Raw genomic sequence first — 16,773 nt, 5'->3', positions numbered from 1 at the left:
CTTTTGACAATCATACTTACTTTCGTATATACGATGGATCACCTGTGAAATACGTCAACCCGGCCCCTCATCATGAGCCGGCCCACTTCCACCTTTTTTTCTCTTATGTAAATGTTCAAAAATATAGAACAGTCAAGCATCGAACTCGAGACTTCCTGCCATCGTATAAACCACGGTACCACCAGATCACCTTAGACTAGCCACAGTGAGAGTAACTTCAGCGGTAACTTCGAGTCCAACTCAGCAAATTTGTCTATGTGGCAATGAGTTAATGAAGAGAGAGGTAGTTCTAGTAACTTAGCTAGTTACTGTAACATCACATCTCCCAATGCAATATGAGTCTATAACCTAATAAATGAAGCTTTGCATGACACCACACCTAAGTTACTACAAGGTAGTAACATAGTGTAGGAATATGTGTATGTTACTAGTGTATGTTACTCTCCATTGTGGCTAGTCTTAGGACTATTGACAATTTCAGGTATGACTACACTATTAGTAGGCACTGAATTTTTCCTCCCTAAATCAGTGCACCTAGTAATGACGACCCACATATATAGCATCTCCTCCAGCTAATCTCTCCATCGATAATTAATTTTGTGCTTCTAGTAACAAAACTAACTGATTCCTAGAAATTACGCTAATTATTTGGTAGGTTGTGATTGCTTCCAACAAACAAACACAAAAAATAATGTTTCCCACTAATTACATATTTGCTTCCGATTTTTTTTCACGGGACAGATTTGCTTCCGATAAATAAACAAATAAAAAAATGATTCTAGATGTTTTTTATTTGCAATGCAAATGTGCCATGAAAAAGTTAATTTTTTTATGGAAGCACATGAGACGGAAACATATTATATTCAAAAAATTCTGCTTCCAAAATTAAGGCACTTCAAAAATTCATTCCAGATGTACTATATATTATCAACTAAAAAACAGGTGTATATATTCTCGATTGAAACTAGGACGTCTATACTGAAACATTGGGTTGTAGACAACATCTAATTCCTCGAAGCAACAAACAATAATGGTGGATGTATACCTATTAGGCCCTGTTTGTTTGGGTGTTTGCTTATGCTTTTACAGCCTTTTCACTTTGACCAAAAAGTCATAAAAGCTCTGAAATAGGTTACACAATAAACAATAAAGACATAAACAACAAGACTTCATAATTTTCTTCCAACAAAATTTCTTATTCTGAACAAATACATCATAATTTCCTTCCAAAGAAATTTTTTTCTTTCAATATATATTGGAATTTGCTACCATACAACAAGACGTAAACAACGAAGCACAACATGGGGCTACCTTGGGCATGCCCATACGTTGGCAAAATTTGGTGTCATTCCATGCACGGCAAGGCCTACACCATGTTCAGTCGGGATCGTTCAAGTTTGTCGGTACGACAAGTCTCAAAGCATTTCTTTTTCCGGTCCATAAAATGGAATCAATTTTTTACACACACTGACATCACCATAGAAGGCATGCATGCCAAGTTTCATTGCTTTCTGACATTCTATGCATTTTCTATGGTTTCCCCGTGAAAAGCCAGGCATGAATACCTACTATGGTCATGTCCACTTGCATACGATGTCGAAATTCGTTCAAACCAGGCATGTATGCCTACTATGGTCATGTCCACTTGCTTGCAAAGTTGGGTTCATTTGAAGATGTCCAAAAATAGACCATGTACAACACAGCGTGTTCGGGTAGGGCCCGAAGGGACCGTTTGAAATCACATTGTTTTTCGACTTCGTGAAATGGCCCATAAATTTTATGTTGTACACAAATAGCAAACACTATACTTTTTAAAAAAATTATCAAATTTTGAAACGCAAAAATTTCTTATATTTGTGATTTTGTTTTACGAAAACAGGAACATTTTTTCAAATTCCAGAACATTATTCAAAATTGTAAAACAATATTTGAAAACAACTATATTTTTTGGTATTCCAAAAATATTTCAATTTTTTAACAAGTTTCAAAAAGAATAATAAACTTCAGAAAAGAGAAAAATGAATTAATGATAAAACAAAAGAAAAACGAAAAAAAACTATGCTCAGACCTTGGTTCAACTAGGCGACGGCCTCGCTCACGCCAGGTTCCTGTTGGGCCAACCCAAGCGTTCACGAATTTAAAAAAGTTCATCAATTTTGAAAACAAATGTCCACGAATTTGAAAAAAAAAAGAATCGCAGGGTTTGACAAATGTTTGTAAAAAGTAAAAAGGGTTCATTGATTCAAAAAAATCACAGATTTGAAAACAAAGTTCGAGAATTTAAGAAAATATTCATGATTTTGTAAAGTTCATGGATTTAAGAAAAAGGTTGATGTTTTAGAAATAGTTTACAAATTTTAATAAAGAAAAGAATATGAAAAAGAGAGAAAAATAAAAATAGAAGGAAAATGAGAAAAACGAAAACCAAAAAAAATAAAACCACAACATGTTTCGAAAGATGTTCGGAAATTGTTCATGTTTAAAAAAATTTAAATTTTTAAAAATGTTTGCGAAAATTTCGTTTAGAAATTCAAAACTATTCGGCATTTAAATATTTTTCACATTTTTTGCAATAAAAGTTTCGGATTTGTTTCCCGAAAATATTTCATACGGAGTATGTATTAAGGCTAAAAAAGTGTTCTTTGTTTTTTTTTGAAACAAGGCAAAATATTTGCCATTTCATTAAATAAGAGAGAGTTGTAACAAGGTCCGAGGACCACAGCCAAACAATAGCTGAACAAAGGCGAAGATAAAGCAACTACTCGCGATGTAAAATTACACCCAGCCCTCTGGCACCCGCCAACGTCCACATTGTCGCCTCATCCATGATTTTTTTTCCACGATAATCGTCGTTGGCGCGGAGACGTTTCAAAAGACCCTAGCGTTCCTCTCCTTCCAAAGTGCTCTTTGTGTTTTCTTATATATTTTGCGCTAGAAAGTACCACATATATTGGGGTGGTTAAGTGGCTAGCATCATTTGCCTTTAAGTTGGAGGTCTTGAGTTCAAATCTTCATGAGCTTTCTTTATCTCAGTATTTTTACGACATTTACACTGAACGTGGTAGGGCTTAATGGGCCGGCCCAGTCCCGAGCGATTGTGCAATTCTTATACAAGTACTTTCAAAATAGATGTGTTTAGAGGGGGTGTACCGAAGCAGAAGTGTTGCAAAAGGTTAGTGAATAATTTTGGATGTGCCTCTTTGGGGGGAAGGGGCGAGCTTAGATTGAATGAAATACAGTTACTTCCCTCTCTTGCCCCAAACATTTAGTATTTCACCCAGTGGTAGACTAGCCGATGATCTACTTTTTAAGGGGCAGAGTGAGCTTAGTCTGAAGGAAAAAGATCCCCAACTAGCTCCACCACCTAGTGAAATACTAGAGAATGGTTGTTTCGGTGGTGATGATTTTTACCTTGAGCAGTGTGGCAGGAAAAATAAGAGCTGCGAAATTTTCTTCAGCAAAAGCCGTTTCAGACTGTGGCAACCTCCATGTAGAACCAAATGCATGTAGAGGGACCTATGACATGCTTGACCTTAGGCATGGCAAGCTAAGGCGGGCAACCAAACGACCCTTAATCTAATGGCGGATCCTTAGAAAGTAATGTGGTTATTTTACTTTAAACGATACCCAATCTGTCTAGAAATATAAGTTTGACAATATACAATTAGCAAATGCATGGCCTTTAGTTTGGTTGGCATACTAATTTAGTCGCATTTTGTCCATCACGAGATAATCAAGTTTGATTGAATTATACCTTTTGTGGCCACACTTATGAAGATTTTTTTACTAGGTTCATATGTACTTGATTTTAAAAAGTGTGACAATATTATCTCAACTATGAGCATCATCTTTTTAGAAATACAGTACATACGTAAACACTCACATACACGTATGCACACCCACACCTATAAACATACACATGTACACCCTGTCCGTACGAGCACCTTGGAGAGCTGACAAATCTTGAGATTGACGAAGTTGGCACATGCACCTTGTAGTCGGCGGAAACGTCTCTTCTCACTAAATGCACATCATCAAAATTCATGAATAAAACAAATTCAGAAAAATACGACCAACCGTACCAAATCCATGATTTGAACACGGATGGGATGCTTCCACCATAAGAAATCTAACCAATTGTGCTCAGTTCGTACTATGACATCATTTTTAATCACCTAACCTTAGATAGTAAAAGATGGCAAAATTAGTATATGTGTGCTTTATGTGGTATGGAAATCGAGAACACCTTCCATGCCCTATGCAGATGCCCCCTGGCACGGCGACTTTGGACGGAGATGAGGCGGTACTGGAGCATGCCCAAGCTGGAGACAATAGCTAACACAGGGCCGGAGTGGCTCCTCCACTTGCTTAACCGGTGCACTGAGAAGGAGAGGCTACCGGTGGTGATGACACTCTGGCGGAGCTGGTATGTGCGCAACGAGGTGTACCATAATAAGCCAGCGCCGCCAGTGGAGGTATCCTGCAGATTCTTGACCGGCTACATCAATACTCTCATGCATATTCAACAACACCCCGGTGATGACATGATAAAAGGGAAGAAGATAGTAGCTTATGGCGACTATGGAGGGAATAGCAAGCAACATATATTGATGCATGCATGCACCCGACCTCCGGAGCGCTGGCTGAAACCCTCGCCTGGCTGGGTCAAGCTAAATGTAGATGGCTCTTGGAAGGAAGAAGACGGCACAGGCGGTGCTGGCATGATCCTCCGAGACCAAGGGGGTACTGTCATTTACTCGCCTTGTCGTTTCATTAGCAGATGTGCGAGCGCCCTGGAAGCGGAGATGGCGGCACTACTGGAGGGCATCTCTTTGGCCTTGGAGAGGAGTCAGGAGAAACTCATCGTGGAGACGGATTGCTCGACAGCGGCCAACATGATCAGCGAGATGGTGACCAACCGGTCACCGGTAGCGGCAATGGTTGGTGACATCCGACAGCTCCTTGCAATCCGAGAACATAAAATATCATTGATTAGGAGAGAGCAAAATAAAGCTAGCCATGCGCTAGCGCAGATGGGTCGTTCTAGGCCCAGAAGTGCAGTTTGGCTTGGTAGTGTCCCTGAGGAGATTGATGTCCTGTGTAGACAGGAGTGTAGTGACTCGATCTAAGTAATGAAGGTTCTTTCATGCGCAAAAAAAAAAACCAAACACGCCCCTAGAATGAATAGTATATTTCTCATTTCCCTCATAAAAATTATATTTCTCACTTCTAATATGACAAAAAAAAGGAAAACAGTACATAACGCAAGATAAATATATTAGTACTGTATATGATTCTTGCATGCCGTGCACGTAATGGTGGTCAAAGTTTGAAAATACAGTACTGACAGCACGCATAATAATGTGTCGTATTCATGGACAGATCAAGTCTCTTGAGTTGGCCACCAAACAACACGACCCCGTGTTTAGAGGGCATTTAGACCCTGCTAAGGTCTCGCTGACTTGACCACTGACGACCTGTCTGGTCGACGCATGGCCGTCACCACCAGGCCGGGCCCCACCAGATGAGGACGCGTTGACCAGTCAGCGTCCGGTCATCCGGAGGAAACCGTAGCCGTCCACACGTGCCCTGCGCGCCAAATCCGACGGTGGACCGTCGCCACTGTCTTTTAATGGAATTCCTCCCGACTGCCAGCTGCCGCGCCAGGAGAAGCACCGATGGAAAAGCTTCGCTTTGGAGCGCCCCACTAACAATAGCGAGGAAAAACAGGGTGGCAAAGGATTGGACTGATCCGTCGTTTTGGGTTGTTGTCTGGTGGGAAGAAGCGAGCGATTTCGCGCGGTTTTGGATGGCGCCGAGGTGAAAGCTTCGGCCGTGCGGAGAAATTTCATCAAATTTCGGTGGCGGTGGAGGAGGAAGCTGCGATCTTGGCAAGAATTTTCGGAGGCTGCGACTATATTGCCGAGGAAGTCCGGGCAAGGAAGGGGGGAGGAGGGCGGGGAGAGGCCCACGATGCTGCGGTGGCTGGCGCGGCCGGCGGAGCGGTGCCTGGGGCGCGGTGGCTGCGGTAGCGGCAGCGGGGCCGGCGGGGGAGGGGACGGGTTGCTGTGGCACGCGGAGCTGAAGCCGCACGCGTCCGGGGAGTACTCCTTCGCCGTGGCGCAGGCCAACGAGAGGCTGGAAGACCAGGGCCAGGTGGCGACTTCGCCGGCGTCCACCTTCGTCGGGGTGTACGACGGCCACGGCGGGCCCGAGGCCTCGCGCTTCCTCGCCTCCCGCCTCTTCCCGAACCTCCACAGTGAGTGCGCCGCTGTATAAACTCCATTTACGAACGCTTTTCTTTTTAGATTTAGCTTAGACTTCCTGTATGTAATTTGCTGAAATGGACTACATAACTACAGCAGTAGATTCTTGATGTAGTATTAGTTTTACACATGTTTCTCAAAGTAAGCAGAGCAGTGAGTTTGAACCAGATGTCATGCTGGTTTCTTTCTATAATTCTACTGTCATTGTTCATTTCGCATGCTTCGGTAGCCACGTCCTCATGCAGATTTTATTCTCTTCTGTTCCATTTTTATTGCCCCAAATTAACGATGGATGATGTTATCTCTACTGATCAACCTGTTATGTCGTTTACACATTTTTTCTGAAGATGTTCTCTAATTAAACCGAGTTTACATATTTGGATAACTAAATGACAGTCTTGTGCTCTGAACCATTGTAGAGTTTGCATCAGAGCAAGGAGGCATGTCGACAGACGCAATCAAGAAGGCATTCCATGCTACAGAAGAGGAGTTCTTGCACCTAGTCAAGGGGACATGGCTCAAACAGCCAAAGATCGCCTCAGTCGGCTCATGCTGCCTTGCTGGAGCAATTGCCAATAATAAACTTTATGTCGCCAATTTAGGCGACTCCAGAGCTGTCCTTGGTCATAGAGGACCAAATGGCCGGGGAGTAGTGGCCGAGAGGCTGTCTAATGATCACAATGTTGCTGACGAGGCGGTAAGAAAGGAGGTCATTCAGCAGCATCTTGATGATTCGCACATAGTCGTCTACAGCAGGGGCGTTTGGCGGATTAAGGGCATCATTCAGGTACGAATCAGCAAATCATGTTAGTTTGGATCCTTTTCAGGTGCATCCGTGCATGGCATTCTATTTGCAATCATGTTTTACAAACATTATGTGACAGTTGGCTGCTATTAGAAAATCTAGTAGGCAAGGTGGTCTCCAAAATTTGTTAATAGTTAATTAACATGTCAGGAACAATCATAGCATGCCCGTAAGACAGATAAATGGTGTACTGCAAAACAGAATTACATCTCAGCATAGGTGACCTGGTCCTAGTCTCTTGTAATTCAAGAGTGTTTGCAGATAATGCAAGTGAAGTCTGATGTTATTCCGGAAAATCTAGAACGCCGAGTCCATGAGCGCATGCCTCATTCAGTTTAGATTTTGGTGGGATTTTACTACTCTTCATGAACCTCACTTGATGAAAACATTAAACTCCATCCTGAAATTGATAAGCAATCAAATGTTCTAGCAAAGTTACATACTGATATCCCATGTACTAGCTCTATGTCATGATGCCCTAAATTATTTACTCAGATAAAGGCAACAGTCTAATTCTAATCGGACGTTGCCTTGGTTTCATGTTCAGTATACGTCATACCTGGACACGTCTGTTCTCGATGTCATAACATAGATTCCAATGTTCTTTTGCAAAGCACTCCTCGATCTAATACCACCATAGGAATATATTCTTCTGTTCCAAAAAGTCAGCAACTTGAATTGCTTGCGCAGTGTGGCAAACCCATATGCTAAAGCCATTGTCCCCTTTTTGTATTTTTCTAAAGCCTACAGTTAGTCGATCTCATCTAGGCGAATACTACATGATCTAAGAAAAGATGCCACCGGTTGCCTGCATTAGTTATCATCACCATGCTTTGTAATGTTCCTTAAAACTATAAAGGCAGTTCAACAGGAGAAACCTGCTTTTACAATGGCAGTCATGAGCCACACTAGACATTATTATTTCTTTGATGCTTTCAGGTTTCCAGATCATTTGGGGATGCCTACCTGAAGAAGCCTGAATTTGCCAGAGACCCTATATTCCAGCAATATGTGTGTCCTGTACCGTTGAAGCGGGCCGTCGTAACAGCCGTGCCATCGATCAAAGTACACCAGATAGGGCAGCAAGACCTCTTTGTAATTTTTGCATCGGACGGTCTGTGGGAGCAGTTGACCGACAGAGCGGCGGTCGAGATCGTCTTTAAGAACCCGAGAGCGGTAAGCCAAGCTCATTTAACCTCGTCACGGGGAACACCTATACGCTGTTCCATTTATGCAGAATATGATGTGTTGTTGTGTGGAATATGCATGTGCTCAGGGAATAGCGAGGCGACTGGTGAGAGCGGCGATCTCTGAAGCCGCGAGGAAAAAAGAGATGAGGTACGTCGACATGCAACACATCGAAAGAGGGATGAAGCGGCATTTCCATGACGATATCACAGTTGTGGTGCTCTACCTTGATAGTCACAAACACGATGCGCAAACGAAGTTCGGTAGCCTGGACAGTTTCAGGTTCACCAATGCACCGGCGGACATCTTCTCGCCATCAGGCCAAACCGTGGAACCGACGGTGCTGTGAGCTAGTGTTGTGTCTTCAGAAGGGATAATGGATGACAGTGAAAGGAAAAGGAACAAACCAGATGAAATTTGAAGTCACCTAGACCGAGCCAAGCACATCTTTTTGTACATATATTGTGAGTATATAATCAAACCCACTCTAGGTAAGCTGATGTCTCTAGACAAGAATTCCATTGCCTTTGGAGGCACTTTGTGTATCGGTTATGCAAGATTAGATACCCAAAAAAAGAGAAAAGGAAGGGGAAATCTAAAGATTGTTCTCAAGATTCTTTGCATGCATCGCAAGCTAGGAACTGTTTGATCATGAAGCTTTGTTCGCCACTGTGATTCGTGGGTCCAGGATTCCAGGCGAAAAAATAACAGAAGATTGCTTAGATTTGTGTGAGCACTACTAGTACTAATGTAGCATTGCCGTATGGGCAGCCTACTGTTTGTCAGCTGCCGCAAAAGAAGAGCCTTCCACAGCTTTTGCTCCTTTTCTTTAGCTGGCATTGATGTCTTCTCCTTGTTGCATCATGGCCTTGCTTGAGTAGAGTGTTATTCTTTTTCTTTTTCGAGAAGAGTAGAGTGCTGCTGATATTGTACTAGTCTTTTGTGTGAAATCCCAATATCCCATGTCCCAACGGTTGTTTCATATTGCATCCTATGTGTAATCTGATTTTACAAATTTGAGATTGCAAAAGGGTGAAATTGCTCAATCTCCTAGGGTACATCCATGAACAATTGTGATGGTGTTTTCATAGTGGGCATTGTTTCAGATACACTCCTAGTAGGTCTACTGTTTCATCTAGCAGATCCTAACAAAGTATCAACAGTTTTGGAGGATCTAGCAGGCAGCACACTACAACAATTGCCCAGTGTAAACGTGTGATCACATTTGATTTTGGATTTAGCACCTTGCAGGGCAATGCGTGTCACAAGACCCTCTTTCTTGGAACAAGTAAAACTGTGATTTGAATGAAACAGCACCATCCAAACAATCTGATAAATTCAGGAAGGAGGGCTTCACATGGTGAAATGTGGATCCCTAAACCACTCCAAACCAACAAAACGCTCAGCCACAAGATTACACAACGACAGCAAACAACCAGGCTTCAAGATTGACTCATAATCATGGGCACAACTATATAGCACACATCAAAAGTATCCATTGCAAAGCAACAGTATCAACCTAGTGACGATTTAGAGAGCATGGTAACAAGATAATAATATCATGGGAAGGAAGGTAGCAAAGGTGTGCTGCGGATCAGATGCAGCTCACAGGGTCCAAGCAAAAATTAGTGGAGCAGGCCTAGTACGTAGTTGGAACAGTGGCGCCGACGGTGACAGTAGTGGTAATAACAGTGGCAGCGGTAGTAACAGCGGACGGTGGGCAGCCTGACGAGTGACCCCACCCTCCATGCTCAGGTTGCTCAGGCCAACGCCGGGCCCAGCGTCAGCGAAACAAGAACCAGCATCAGCAGCGCCGCTCCTCCCGTGGCCCTGTGGTGGTCTCGCGCCGCGTCGCTCTGCAAGTCGGGCCCAGGGAGCTGTCAGACAGTGAGCAAGCTAAAAATATTGGCGTAATGAAAATGGACACCACTTGGATGGCTCCACGTGTCCAGGAGCAGGAGGGCATTAATCGCGCTGGGCCCAGGAGGCATCGAGTGGGTGCCAACCCTCTCCCATGCGTGCAGGGTGGGTCCGGGTGATCTTGTTGACCGGACGCCCACTCGCTGACGCGCGGGGCCCTGTAGGCGGGCGCGAGGCGAGGCCATCAAATCCGGTTTAGCGCGCTGGGTTTGGAATCCGCCGGCACGGATCCGTGTAGCGCGTGTACGTGGAGCGTGTAGCAGTGCGGTAGTAAATGGGTGTAGGGATACGTACCGACATGTCGGCGGCGGACGGGCCGGGACCGGGGGCGAGGCCGCGGCCGGTGGTCGGCGACGACGCGGCGGACATGGGGGACGCGGCGGGGGACACGTGCTTCTTGGTCTTGGGCTTCTTGCTCGGCGCGGGAGCCGGGGCGGCGAGGACGACGGGCGCCGGCGCGAGGGCCGGAGGGGACGTCGAAAGTTCCGGCGCGGGGGCGAGCGCTGGGGGCGAGAGAGCCGGCGCGGCCATCGGTGGCGGCAATGTGGGCGCGGTCGCGACGGGCGCCGGTGCCGGGGGAGACGTTGCTGGCGCGGTGGCCGGCGCCGGCAGTGTGGGCGGCGGGGAGCTGATGGGGGAGGGCGTGGGGGGAGGCAATGTGGGTGGAGCGGTGGCCTGGACGGGGGCAGCGGCCGGGGAGGTGAGCTTGGTGCTAGAGTGGGAGGGGGAGGCGGCGGGAGAGGTGGAGATGGGGTTTTGGGACGATGAAGGGACTGGGGTGCCTGTGATGGTCGGAGAGGCGGCAGTGGGGGACTGGGCAACGGCGCCGGTGTTGGAGGAGGAGGAGGAGGAGGAGGGCGCGGCGGCCGGAGACTGGGAGTGGGCGGTGGAGGCGGCGAGGAGGAAGAGGGCGAGAAGGAGAGCGAGGGGGCGAGCCATGGCAGCACAAGCTGATGGTGCGCTTGGGGTTTGTGTTGTGTGAGAAGAGCAGAGAGCGAGCTTGGTATCGCTACTGGTAAAAGAGGCGCACACTGGCTACTGCCCTACTGACCAGCTTGCGTGCGTCGTAGAGTCACTTCTTTTCTTTGCCAGAGTTTTCTTTTTAACCTTTTCTTCAACTGGGTGACCCGTGGTGGATGTTGATGACCTGAGACAGCCTGCGAGACGTCGTGACACAATTGCTTTTGCTTTTCGTGGGGTTCAGCCCCCAAAAATTGCATAAATTGTATGGCACACACGCCAATTCACAAAGAAGGAGTCGCGGCAAAAAAAACAAGTAAAGTGGAAAATAATTTTTCTTGTGAATAGGAGAGGCCTTTGATGACAAACCTCTTGCTGCTCCCCTTCGTCTACGATGCCTTCCCAGATCTCCTCGGTGCCACAGGAGGTGTTGATGGCACCCAGGGAGCAAGGATGGAGGGAGAGGACGATGCGGATTCGAGACGACTCCTTGTAGTGGTAGATGTGCGCGAGGAGTATTAGGAGGCGGTTCAGGAGGTGGAGGCGGAGAGCAATCCGATTTCGAGGTCCAGGCGGGTCGGGAACAAATCAACCTCGCGAGGAGGATCTATTTCGAGGCCACCGATGCGGAGAGGGCAACGATGTCATCATTTCCTTCATCACCGCCGCCCGCTGGTGGGTTTTGTGATGTGGGCGAAGGAAGAGGCGAAGTCTGGAGATCAGAGGCGTTAAGCGTGGTGGGAGTGCATCTTGGGCTTGTTCCCGACATGGATTCCGCCATATCCAGAGCAGGTAGATCCCCTGCCTTATCTATCTCCGGTGCCAGCAAAGGATTGACAGATGCATGCGAGGCAGTTGCCCATGAGGGGGATTCTAATTGTTTGCCGGAGTTTCAGTCAAGGAACAATGGAGAGAAGGTTTAGACGTTGCGGTTGAGCGCAATTTCACCATTGCTGAAGCTCATCGAGCGGGGCATAGGCAAGTTCAAGTTGAGGTCAGTTGGGGAATCTGTTGATGGAGACCCCCTAGGTCGCTGGAAGGTGGGGACACATGTCAGTGGGTGCGGGGAGGTGGGCACTGATCATTTTGGGCAGTTGTGGGGTGAGGATGCACTTTCCCCTTCACCCCCAACCACTCCCCCATCTAGCGTGAGTTCTCCAAGAAGACAAACCCTTGTAAGAGGAAGGTGTTAGGTTGGATCCAGAGACAACAATTGAGGGAGAAAAGGTTCACAGTGGTGTATTGCTTTCCGGTGAGAGGTAGGGAGTGTGAAACCCAAGAGGTTTGGAATTCAGTTGCTCGAAATCGTCCTAGGGAGAGAGGCCAAGGCCAAACTTCGTGGAGATTGTGAAAGGCAAGATCACGACAGAGAGCAATAGGGGGAGGAGGGAGGGAAGGGAGCGCATGCCCACCACCACAACAGATGCACGCGTAGGGTCCACCGCCATATCAGGGAGGATGTCGCGGTTTGCTTACCCTCCTCTATTTGCCTTTGGTTTCCCAGGTGCACCCCTGCCATGGATGTTTGCTAGTGGGTACCCTTACCCTCCTCCAATGTTTCAAGGGAATCAGTGGGATGGAAATCAGGGACATGGATTTGATCGAAAACATAAAGTAAAGCAAGGAGGCGATCAGGAGTATCAGAGGAAGTTACAGAATCAGGGTGCAAGTCAGCAGAGAGAGAAACAAAAAAAGAATCTAGAGAAGAATAGTGTGGGCAGTAATTCTAGAGGGGCTGATCAAAATCACCCAAAAGACTTCACTGACTATCCATAGGTGACTTGTTACAATTTTGGTGATCTTGGACACCACACACTATTGCGGGAAGGTCCTAAGATGGCACATGTATAGGAGACCGATTGATCAAATTGTCTGTGATGCATTAATCGCAAATGGTACGGTAATAAAATCATCATCAATAAAATGAACTATGTGCGATGGCTGAACCATCAAGCACGATTCAGATTAGAGTTGCGTTGCGATGAGCCAAAAGAGCACAAACGATTACCCAAGACAAGATGTGTGCGATAGCCGGCATACAGTTTATTCGGATGAACTATTTGTGATGTTTAAGAAGAACACAAACGATTCGGCTTAACAAGATGTGTGTGATACCCGACAAATAGGTCAGTAATCAGAATTGTATGGGAAGACCGATAATAATACAGACAATTCCTGCTAATAAGTTGTGTGTGTTGTGGGCAAGCGCCTGCCGGTAAACAATAGTTAGTGATTGATGAAATCATCACCGACGGGTCCCGTAGTTTAATCCATATGCGATGTGGTTTGCTCTGTATGCACAACATTTATGCTTTGTCTACAGAACAACAACATATATATTCATAACAACATGATTGCATAACCAAAATAAAAATCCCCTTACATAATTGACTATAGACAACATTCGCACCACCTCAATAAACAATTACATGCATACTAAACTAGGAGAGATGATCATCAAATCATCTACTTCTTTTGACGCTTGTCGCCACTGCTCTGCTTGTGGCTCGATCCCTCGTCTGGAGTAGGACGAAGGCACTTCCTCATGTCAACGATCTGCATGTACATCTCGTAGCTTGTGTATGCGTCCTTGGCCACGTACTTGATGTGTTCTTCATCCAGTCTATGCACCTAGGCACTGTGCCAGGCAGACTTGTTCTTGTTGCACTCACCCTTCATGTTACTGTAGCAGGGGTCGATGATGGCCATGGCGAGGTCAACCAGGGAGTCCTTCTCCTTCGTGCTGCCCCAGACCCTATACTAGCTTTGGATGTCGACAAGCTTCTAGCAGGCCATGCTCGAAGTCTCGAGCACCTTTAGATAGTTGATGGTGTCCACCGTAGCGAACCTGTAGTCGGGGCTACTGACAAACCTGGCGAAGCGCTCGCAAGGCCTTGTGGCCAGGCAGTAGTGGTAGACGAGGACGTGATGGCGCACACACAACTGGGCGACGACAACCTTTTGATCATACGCGTTACGACCACAGGTGTACTCGAGGTCGAAGCAGACCACTTGGTACCTGTCCTCAGCAAGTAATTGCTCCATAGCGTTGATGGAGCTCTCCACCCAGACCGGCTCGTTGGTGTACACCACCAAGAGGTCCTTCTCCCTCACATGGGTGTCCTCTACGTGACGCTCGGTGAACTACCGCTCATCGTCGTTGTTAGCTGCCGGGAGCACCATTGGAGCCGCTAGATATCCTCTTTGTATTGTCGCCGCGGGTCACTATAAAAAAAGAAACATCTGTGACATTTTAGGCCGAACAAATTTTTTTTCTGTCATACATATGACACTTCTATGACGATAATTGTGACAAAACCCGGTATCATCATAGATGTGGTGGGCTCCTACTTCTATGACAAAAAATCATGACAGAAAATGGGCTTGTCGTCCTGGGCGGGCCGGAGACGCAGTTGCATGACATTCTTTGGGCCGTCCATGACGGAAAAAACCGTGGTAGAAGCGAGGGGGAGGAAAATTTCGGGGAGTTCCCGGTTACGGTGGGAGGTCGGGGGCCGAGCGATGCGCGCTTCTCTCGTACACGTACGCGCGTGTGTGTGAGGCTTTGGCTCTAACTGAACCCGAGCGAGGCGTTGGGCTCTAACTAAACCCGAGCGATTACACTGCAGGCTACGCGTTACTGAATCCGAGCGATCGATCGATGGCTGTTAACTGAACCCGATCGAGCGATTCCTTCGCTACTGCTGCTAACTGAAGCCGATCGATGCTGCCTTTGAATGAACAGTGAGTGCTGGGGGGGGGGGTTGGATGAACAGTTCCCGGTGGGGGTGGATGAACAGGACCCCGTGGTGTTGCCTCTGGATGAACAGGACCCCGATCGATCGAGCCGGTTGGGGATGGATGAATAGGACCCCGTGGAGGGTTGGATGAACAGGACCACCCCGTGGAGGGCGGGATGAACAGTAGACGGTGGAGGGTAGGATGAACAGTAGCCCGTGGAGGGGTGGTTGAACAGGAGCCCGTGGAGAGGGCTGGTTGAACAGTAGCCGGTGGAGTAGCGCGCGGTGGAGGCTGGATGAACAGGAGCCCATGGATGAACAGTCGCAGGTGGAGGCTGGACGAGGTCGACGGTGGATGAACAGTAGCTCGTGGAGGCTGGAGGGGGTCGATCGTGGAGATGAACAGTATCCCGTGGAGTCCCGTTTTGCAGTACGCCACACCCCTTCCGATGAACAGGACCCCCGTTTTGACCGTAGCGTTCCAACACAAGTCCGTTTCCTCCGTTTTGCGGTACGCCACACCCCTCCCTATGAACAGGACCCCCGTTTCGACCATAGGAGGTCCGTTTCCTCCGTTTTGCGGTACGCCAGACCCCTCCCGATCAACAGGATCCCGTTTCGAACGTGGCCGATCGATCACAAGGTCGTTTCCTCCATTCTGCGGTACGCCAGGCCTCGTTTCCATAGCCTGTTCCGTCCAAGCCCTCTCGATGAACACAACGCATTCCGTTGCCTCCCCATGAACACGACGCATTCCGTTGCCTACCCATGAACACGACGACGACGTTGTTTCTCCGTTCCGACCCAGCCATGTACACGAGCCCTGGGCGTACGTATGCGCGAGTAGGCGTTCGAGACCCCGCCCGTATGTACACATACGTGGCCGTATTTTCTTTCTTGCACCATGGCCGTTGTACGTACGTGTACATGCTACGTGCGCGCCTCTACTACGACACGTGCGCGCCTCTACTACGACACGTGTGCGCCTCTACATTCACCAGTATATATGTACGTACACGTTCGCGACCAGAATGACAATGCTACGTACGCTTCGACCAGGTGGGTCCCGACTGTCAGGCACTTCCTTGCATGCGAAGATGTAGCTGGTGGGTCCCAGCAGTCAGGGGCAAACATTTTTTTTGCGAAATACGGTGGCCCGTCCGGTGGGTCCCCGCTGTTAGGTGGAGGAATAATTATTTTGCACGTAATAATGAGACACTTCCTTGCTGCGGCCGTGGACCCAGCTATCAGCCTCTCCACGTACAGTCCACGTCCGATGGAAGCCGTTCCTTGACCACATTGACCACGCCGCGCCGAGAGCACCAGGGCGGTGGATGACGACGAGGCCTAGGAAGGGGACGACACGGAGCCGGGGAAGACGCGGCAGTGGATGCCCACGCGTAGAGGAGTACGAGGGTTCACTGGTTCGCTGCGGTGTGAGGCTGCCGTCGCCGCAGAATAACAGGGGGTGTGGGTGAGTAGAGGGATGGCCTGGCCAGCGGTGGGAGTAGTAGGGGCGGTGAGGCCTCCGCCGCATCGCAGCCGGCCACGGGAGGCAGGAGCACGAGGCACGATCGGCGCTGGTTTGGGCGGCTGGAGTAAGAAGACCAGAGGTTGAAGAAGCACTACGGCCGTTGGATGGACATCGTACGGTCATTGGAGCTAGAATCGTGCATATTGACTAAGTTGACAAAGCCCTCCGTCCCCCTCAACTTAGTAGGCCCACAAGTCAGCCTCCCACCAGGGTGGGTCCCAGCTAGCAGGGGGTATTCATTTTTTGTGCGTAATAAGGAGGCACTTCCGGTGGGTCCGAGCTGACAGCAGGGGGAACATTTTTTCACGAAATACGATGGCCCGTCAGGTGGGTCCCAGCAGTCAGGGGCAAACGTTTTTT

The 16,773-nt window shown here is 47.9% G+C and overlaps 1 protein-coding gene and 1 pseudogene across 1 annotated transcript; one reads left to right on the top strand and one right to left on the bottom strand.

Moving 5' to 3' along the window:
• Positions 1–5,650: 5,650 nt before the first annotated feature.
• Positions 5,651–8,871, top strand: LOC125508006 (probable protein phosphatase 2C 78). The gene is made up of 4 exons (XM_048672551.1): positions 5,651–6,259; positions 6,686–7,053; positions 8,011–8,247; positions 8,348–8,871. Exons 1-4 carry the CDS (start codon positions 5,974–5,976, stop codon positions 8,606–8,608), a joined length of 1,152 nt encoding a protein of 383 aa, XP_048528508.1. The 5' UTR covers positions 5,651–5,973; the 3' UTR covers positions 8,609–8,871.
• An 802-nt stretch (positions 8,872–9,673) lies between these two features.
• LOC125506810 lies at positions 9,674–13,848 on the bottom strand (annotated as a pseudogene).
• Between the last annotated feature and the right edge of the window lie 2,925 nt (positions 13,849–16,773).

Source organism: Triticum urartu, chromosome 5 (genome assembly GCF_003073215.2).
Source record: "Triticum urartu cultivar G1812 chromosome 5, Tu2.1, whole genome shotgun sequence".
In the NCBI taxonomy this organism is placed as follows: domain Eukaryota; kingdom Viridiplantae; phylum Streptophyta; class Magnoliopsida; order Poales; family Poaceae; genus Triticum; species Triticum urartu.
The sequence above is the reverse complement of the archived record's forward strand: the minus strand, read 5'-3'. Positions and strand labels throughout refer to the sequence as shown.